General features: G+C 42.6%; 1 protein-coding gene across 1 annotated transcript; it reads right to left on the reverse strand.

The window, feature by feature from the left end:
* Positions 1–1,377: 1,377 nt before the first annotated feature.
* GNRH1 (gonadotropin releasing hormone 1) lies at positions 1,378–4,717 on the reverse strand. The gene is made up of 3 exons (XM_045853539.1): positions 4,223–4,717; positions 2,601–2,696; positions 1,378–1,419 (listed from the first exon to the last, which is right to left on the reverse strand). Exons 1-3 carry the CDS (start codon positions 4,487–4,489, stop codon positions 1,378–1,380), a joined length of 405 nt encoding a protein of 134 aa, XP_045709495.1. The 5' UTR covers positions 4,490–4,717.
* Between the last annotated feature and the right edge of the window lie 3,360 nt (positions 4,718–8,077).

Here is an 8,077-nt window from a genome sequence, read left to right on the forward strand (position 1 = left end):
AGACATTCCACAAATGGTGATATTTGGGAAACCTAACATTGTATGGTAATACATACTTGTATTAAAAGGGAGGGTCCTCCCCCTACATATACACAGAATGTACCTGTCTTGCCCTTTTAGAGGTATAGGGCCATGGAGGAGAGGAAGAAGGTTTCATCTCTTTGACTGAAAGATGGAAAGGGGCCTAGGTCTTTTTCACATGAATACAGGCACAATTTGTGGCCATGACACCAAGCAAGTTATCTCAAATTTGAGTTGTCCCAATGGTCTCAGGGTCACTTGGAAGTTAGAGGCATACAGAAAAATGTTAGTGTTACAGTGTCTGGGACCTCAGAGAAATAGTGGCCCTAAGTGGACACAGGAGCCTCAATGTCCTGTCTCAGCTCCAATTAGCAAGCTAACAGCTTCCAGGGCCAAGTGCACTGGCTGCTCAGCAGGCTGCAATGCAGAGTCCCCAGCCACGAAGCCTGATGCAGTTCTGTGGGTCTCGGAAACGAATGGTTAGAGCCCCATGTTCTGTAATGCAAAGGGAAGACAGTGCAGCAACTTCCTCAGTGGTTATGAGGGGCAATGAAAATGGGTGTGTATCTAGCACCAAGTCTGTCACCCTTCTTTGTGGAGAATGAACGGTGGCAATGCTATTTGACCAAGGGACATGGGAACATCCATCTTCAACTGACTACACTCCACAGTGTTCTCAAGAGAAATAGCAGAAAGATTGGGCAGGTGAATACTGTTATTTTTAGGTCTCGGTCCCCTAACTCAGAGTGCACCACTTGCTCTGGTGAACTTGGAGAGACGACGTGAGCCAGAAGAAGCAATGCACTAGGAGCCCCAGGAGGCCTTTTGCCTGGGTCTCTCTTAGGTTCCAGTTGACTTTCAAAGGGATTAGAGGCAGTCTGGGGAGGAAGCCTTGGCCATGGCCCCACCTACCTTCTGTAGGGTACTGTGAAGAATGAAGCCACAATCCCACAGCTCCCTGTAGCTAAATCAGCTTTTTTTTGGCCCAGACCGATCAATATGGGACAGTTGTCCGTGTGGTACGGGGTGGGGGAGGGGGTCGGTGGAGGGGAGCCATGGCATTCCTGGTCAACAATTGTGTTTACTCTGTGTTCTCTCCCCCCTCGGCTGCCCCTGTAGACACAGTGGGAGGACACCCCCTGTGGGCTGGCAGTGTCCCTCCCCCACCAGAGAGAGGTCTGAGTTAGAGACTTAGCTGACACTGAGGCCACTTTATTCGCACTACTTCATTACAAGGTGTGTGCAACTTGGCATAAGAATGTCTGAAATCCACACAATTCGCAGCTATTAAATAGGTTACAAATTTGAAAGTCAGAATTATACTTCAGTGTTGTCGATTCCTCTGGGCCCACGGATTTAAATCTTCTTTGGCTCAGTTTCCTCTTCAATCAGATTTTCCTGAAAAATATGTGAGTAACAAATATATCAAGGTTGATTTTACTAGCTGAATTTCATTATGTTTGTAATACATCATTTCTAAAATATCCATATAGAAAGAAAAGATCCATTTGTTTTGTGTTCTAGAAAGTGCTAAAGAGATATACAATCATATCTTTTAAAGTTGCTTATAATAAAATCTGCATCAATAATTTAAGGGCAGATGTGGGAAGACGGTGAAAGAAAGGTCCGATCTATCAGTGTGCTGTTAACTTGGTCTTTGCTTCAGTTCCTTCCGTTTAACATCATGTTTGGGAAACGTCAGTGCTTGCTGTTTTATCATGTGGTGAGCAGGAAGAGAGCAAATAGAGACGGCCGTCTGCTTTTCTCTCTTTCCCGTGGGTGTGGAAGTCCAAGTCAACGGAGTAAATGGAAACTGCCACCCAGCTTCACCTGGGGTACAGTCAGGTTTTCCCTGCCCCTGGGTGGGACATAACTAACTGTCATGCCTTCTGACTGCCACCAGTGTGTGGACCAGGGGGCTCAGAGAACACCAGCACTGACTTCAAGACTCACTATGTTCAGTTCTCCATATATTTATCTGAAAATCGAAAGCCTGCATTGTGGTGCTCTATGTCCATTCTCAGTGAGAATTGGGAGATCAAGATAGTCCAATTAGAAAACTAGACATCACCTATGTGGCTCTGAATGATAAATCCCTAGTTTGGAACTTTTTATTCCAAGGGAACTAGAGTGCCAGTTTTGATTCCTGCATTTCTTGGGGAAAACAGTGTCATACCAAGAGCAAGGGAAGACTCACTGGCCAGGCACTGGTCCCTAGAGGTGCACGGGCTGGGTGTAAATGTGGAGAATATATGACATACTTGAAGAACTGACATGGAGCGGGGGAAGACATTCGTGTTGTCCATCATCCCCAAAGCTAGGGCCAACATCAGCAGATAAAGGTTACAGGGTGATTTCAATTCCATTAATGAAAGGAAAAAAAGAGGTTCCAGCCATTGTTCCGTGCTATGCAACCACTGAAAGGGGGCACTATGAGATAGTGAGGGCCTGACTCGGGCATCTCGGGAAGTCAGGAAGGGAGCCTGGAAGGGTTCAAAGGTGGCTGCCCTAAGTGGCCAAGGTGGTGCCCGAGGGCCGCCGGTCCTAAGCGCCACGCTCCCGTTACCACTGTGACTCACCAGCGCCCCTTTCAGCTCCCGGAGGGCTGAGCGGGGCTGGTGGACGGTGCACGCCAAGCGCTGAGGTTCTGCTTGCTGATCGACCTCTTTGGCTATCTGAAGAAAAAAAAAAGTGTGATTCTCAGAGATGGAGGTAAATGAAAGTGTTTTACATTTCTACTAAAAATTGTCTGTGGAGAATGAAGTCACAGTGGACGCGGACTGAGACTGTTGCGGGATGGGGGTGGGGCCTTTAGGAACGTCTGCGCCCCGGGGGCCATTCTCACTGGCTAGGTCAGGTCCTGGGGGCAATGGCCATGCTGAGGCAGAGAGCATTTTCTCTCTGAAGATGAGGAAGATGAAGTACTTCAAACCCCATGAGTAGACAGTATACAAAAACTACAACAGCTTATAGTCATGAATAGGGTTGATTTTTATTTTCTAGATTTTACTAAGTGTGTCACAGTTAAATGAGAGTTGTTTCCCAGCCCTGGCCAGGAGCTCAGTTGGTTGGAGCCCCACCCATATGGCAAGACTATGGGATCCATCCCCAGTTGGGGTGCAGACAAGAATCAACCAATGAATGCTTAAGTAAGGGGAACAGTGAATTGCTGTCTCTGTCTCTCTCTCCAAAAAAAAAATCAATAAATAACTTTTTTTTAAGGAGAGAGAGAGAGATGCTTCCCATACAATCTGTGTAAAGGAGACTTCAAATTCTGGGGCCTATTTCTTACTAAATTACTTTTATTATTTTTCCCACAAAGAGAGATTTTTTTTCCAATGAAAACTAAATTGTTTTAAGCTTCTCCCCCCTAAGTTTCTCATTTCTAGGCCAATATTAAGTGTCCCAGTCCCAAATCACTCATCGTTCAGGGCCTAATTTGTGTCCTATAAAAAAAATAAGAAGAATTGTTTTTTATTAATACACTGACATTTTTTGGATTAACTTGCTGACATATATGGCTTCATATAATCCTCATATGACCCCAAGAAGTCACATTTGTAGATTAAAAAACCAAAACAAACAAAACCCAAGCAGCCTCTGCTAGTGCTGGCATTGGTACTAATCTAACTTACATGAAATTAAATCCAGCCTGTTTTCCAGTGCATATTTTGTCTCCCTAAACTTGCTAACTCATCTGTTCTAGTGGCCTGTGACTTCTTTGCTTATTAAATACCCGTATTAGTAAAAGGAAATTACAGAGCATGCACCCTTGATAATGTATTTATATGTTATAAAAATGTGCTGCTGACCTAAATTGTAGGTCTTTTTAAAATAAGAAAGAAAAAACATAAGCAGAAGACCTAAAATTTCCAAATCTCAGTCATCCTGCCCTGGAGGCCTTGCTCCATCGGTGGGTTGTTGTCCCTTTGGCAATTCTGTGCGCTCTGAGGGCAATGCACTACCCACTGTGGCTGTATCCTCTGGGAACCGCTCCTTTTCTTTGCCCCGCTAGTACTCATCTGAATGGAAAGCAGGAGTGGGACTTGACTGTTTGAGTGTTTTACCTCCCCCTGCATACCTAGGATGGAGTTTCAAGTGACACTCTCAGGGAGCACAGAGAATGTTAGCATAGTCACTAACTATATTTGTTATTGAGCCAAATAAGCCACACCTTACTGTGAAGGTGAGATAGACTTACCTCTTGGAAAGAGTCCACCAGATTTTCTGCATTTCTTTTTCCTCCAGGGCGCAAACCGTAGGACCAGTGCTGGCTGGAGCCGCCCACCAGACACAGTGTCAACAGGATAAGCCCTGCCAAGAGTTTGGGAATCGGCTCCATTCTAAGGAACATCAATACAACAATCAAAACAGGGGCAGACTGGGTTAAACGAAAGGTAAAAACCTCTTTGGTGAAGAGCCTAACAACTGTGTCACTAACTTGATGGAAGATGGAGGTGGGAGTCATCTGCAGGTTTCACATGGATGTGGAAATGCACGAACCCACTTGCTTGCCTTGAGCTTCTAGCTGATGGGGACAAAATCATTTCTTTAAACTAAACTAGTCTATTTCTGTTTTCATTATTTATTTTGTTACCCAAATTCCATGATTCCTCCTTTATGGAGTTCATCTTTTTGTCTTAACCTTTTCCCCTCTGTCCTTGTTTGTCAACTGTATTGTCCTGAGATAAAGGGAATTGGGCCACCTGCCCTGACAAGTAGCTCCTACTAAAAATTTGTGGCAGAAAGAGAGGGGTTTTTTTGCACATTAAATGGCTACAGTAGGTACTAATGACATTTTGCTGAGCGTCTGCCCTCTAGTCCTCCATACATTAGTACTGTCTGTACCATCTGGGAGAGTGAGAGAGAACTCAACACTTCAAAGCACTGAGTCCCAGGCCAGATGCCTCCCTGGCCAAGGCGGCCTCAGACTGCCTGATGACATGCAGAGTTTTCACAAGGAGTCTCCAGATTAATTTTCCTTTGATGGGAAGAAACTAAAGACAAAATCAAATATTGGTCGATGAGCTGTCACCATTCCCCGAAGGCTAGCTCTCTGTGGCCAGGGCTGACAATGACCATGAAGGTCAATGTTTCTATAGACACCGTCACACCTGGAGTTAGTCTATATGATATAAAAGCCCTTGTAGACAGACAACAGCATGCAGTCTAAAAAAATCATGCTAGACATACAAAGCATTTTACCTGTTTGAGAGCAAAGAGCCCAGAGAATGCCACGCTTCCTTTGGAGTGCGTTGAATATTATGCCTTTGTGTCTTCCTAGCCCCCTTTTTATATGAAACTTTTCCAGGACACTGAAATCTTTCCTGCTGGTAAATTGTACTACACGTGGACTATTTTTAATAGTATTTTTTTAAATCTTCACATAAGCCCTTTAATGGTGTTTGTAATTGGAACGCCCACTGGTATAGCTGTTAAATTTACTTAAATCTGCCATTAAAACCTCAGCTAAGACTTTTATAGCTGAGGCCACAATTCAAAGAGATTAAAACCTAGAGAGGCTGGCTTCCCTTGAAGAAATTGACAGGCCTCCCAAGAGTTCCAGGAGAGTAGCTGTCTTAGATTAAGTGATGTTAAATGCACCCATAAAACTTTCACAAAGGAGGCCATGTAGCAATTATAGAAAAAAGATATGAAGATGCCTGGGAGCTGGTCTCAGTTCTTAGATTCCTCACTTGTAAAAGGAACTGGTTTATAAATAACAAGTGATTATTGGCACTATACCAAGCCCATATAGAGCTCTAAAGTATATTGCATGAATTTGAAAATCCCCCAGTCTAATATTCACCAGAGTCCTCCTTGACTTATCTCCAAAGCCTTGAAAGATATCGAAAAAGTAAGCAGAAACATTGTAGTTAGAATACACTAAGCACAAGACCACCTGGGACAGACTTGGGTCCATAGTCCAACTCACTTCAGTGAATACTTACTTATCCAGTTAAAATATGCACATCACTGTGCTGAATGCAGTGGGAGCACGAAGATGAGAAATAGCAGTTTCCTGGTATGTCAGCAAGACTGACCTCGCTCATCATTGCCACTCCTGCAAAGTGGATATCCTTGTCCAAATTTTATAGGTAGATGTTTCAACCCAGCTGTGAGCCCCTCGACATGTCATTTACACTGTAGAATTATTTAATTATTTTAGGAAAATTTTTTAGAGAGGGGAAGGGAGGGAGAAAAAGAGGGAACTATGTAGGAGAGAAACGTTGATCACCTGCCTCTTGCATGCTCCTGACCAGGGACCAAACCCACAACCCAGGCATGTGCCCTGACTGGAAAGCCAACAGACAGCCCTTCACTTTGCAGGGCGATGCCCAGCCCACTGAGCCATCTCAGTCAGGGCCACAGTACAATTATTTAAAAGAGAGAGAACCACTAATCTTTATTAATGGTTCAACATTTTATTTTTATTAATATATTAATCTTTATTAATATCAACATTTATTGAATACATAATTGTCTTTCCCTAACTTACCACTAGGCTGTAACTCGTGGGTAGAACATCTGTTAATAAATTCATAGCATTTAGTTTACATTCAATAAGTATAGGTATGAATAAAAGAAAGTAAGGGTCCTTTAACCAGATTAAATCTAATGCTTCCTGTATTTCTTCAATGATATGCTTAATCTGATATAGAATTAACATTTCATGTAGAATTGGCTGTAAGGATTGATATATTAGATAAATAGTGAAATGGTTAAAAATAACTGGATATTCAGTCATTTGAGAGCCAGGACTGGCAGTTTCTCCTTGGGTAGGTCGCTAAGCCAGTCAGTCACTGCGCCACGTCCTCTGGAACAATTGCATTCACCAGGGTTTCAGATGAGGAGCAAAGCTGCCCTGGCCAGACACACGTCCTGCTGTGCTTGTCCCTCCCTCCCTCCATAGGCTGTCGGGACAAGGTAGGGAAGGGGGTATACTTTAAAGTATAACTGCAAATAGGATGGAACTTTTCAAAATAAGACATAAGTGATTGACTAAGACATTTTAATTATTTCATTTATACACTTGGAATAATTTTTAAGGGCCACTGTGATAGGAAGGAATGCACTCTCACCTCACTACAATAGAAAGGAAACGAGAGGCTGTTTTGCAACAGAAGTTCATGTTTGAACACCGTTCATTCACCTTGTCCAACTGATTGCCTGTTTGCTGAGATGTACCTCTTAACAGTGTCGAATCAGCAAGTGTGGTCTTTGGTTTGGACTTCTGACCCCATTACCAGATTAATCACTTCTCTCTGGTTAGACATGGCTGGATTTCTTGCGTGTTCCTATCCGTTGGTATTCAATGTTTGAATAATGCTTTGAAATTTTTATATGAATACAGCCACATGATCTATGAATTCATTCAGTATGTTTTATGCCCTTGAAGTCTCAATTAGTATTGTTGTAGGTCACAGATATGAAGGGCAAAGACCAAATTTAATTTTCTATGGCATCAAATAGGGTATTGAATATGCAATTAACAGAATTTTAGTGTTTAGTGGCAAACTCTGAACCTTCTCATGGTTCCCAGGACAGACCAGTTTACCATGGAGCTGCATTCAGTCAATTGTGTTTAAATAATTGGATTTTATAGTTATCTAATTTTTTCTAAATATAGAAACTTCCTAAATGTTAGAGGTATGGCTTTAGAGGGAAAATGGCTTCATCTTCTGCATTAAAAGAAACACCGTGTAATTATTACAATGCAATGACTTAGTAATCTTGCTGAACGACAAACGCAAACCTTTTTTCGCCCTGATCGGAAACCTCTGCAGGAAGCTCTTTTGAACATGTCTGTGGGTGTGAACAGGCCTCAGAAATTAACCCTGAATAGGGTGCTTGGCACGGAAAACAAAGCAACTGCTTTCCTTTGTGGAGCTGTGCCTTTAATTTTAAAAATATATCCTTGGAGATTAATACCATTCTAGGGCTTTTCATATATTAAAGATGATTGAAAGTTGACTTGAGGGAAGATTTACAGTATAAACAACTAATTCATAAAATGGACTAGAGAAAATATTCAGGTCTTGATTTATAATGGTAA

This window comes from Phyllostomus hastatus, unplaced genomic scaffold (assembly GCF_019186645.2).
Source record: "Phyllostomus hastatus isolate PE091 unplaced genomic scaffold, TTU_PhHast_1.1 phas_contig_98, whole genome shotgun sequence".
Classification (NCBI taxonomy): domain Eukaryota; kingdom Metazoa; phylum Chordata; class Mammalia; order Chiroptera; family Phyllostomidae; genus Phyllostomus; species Phyllostomus hastatus.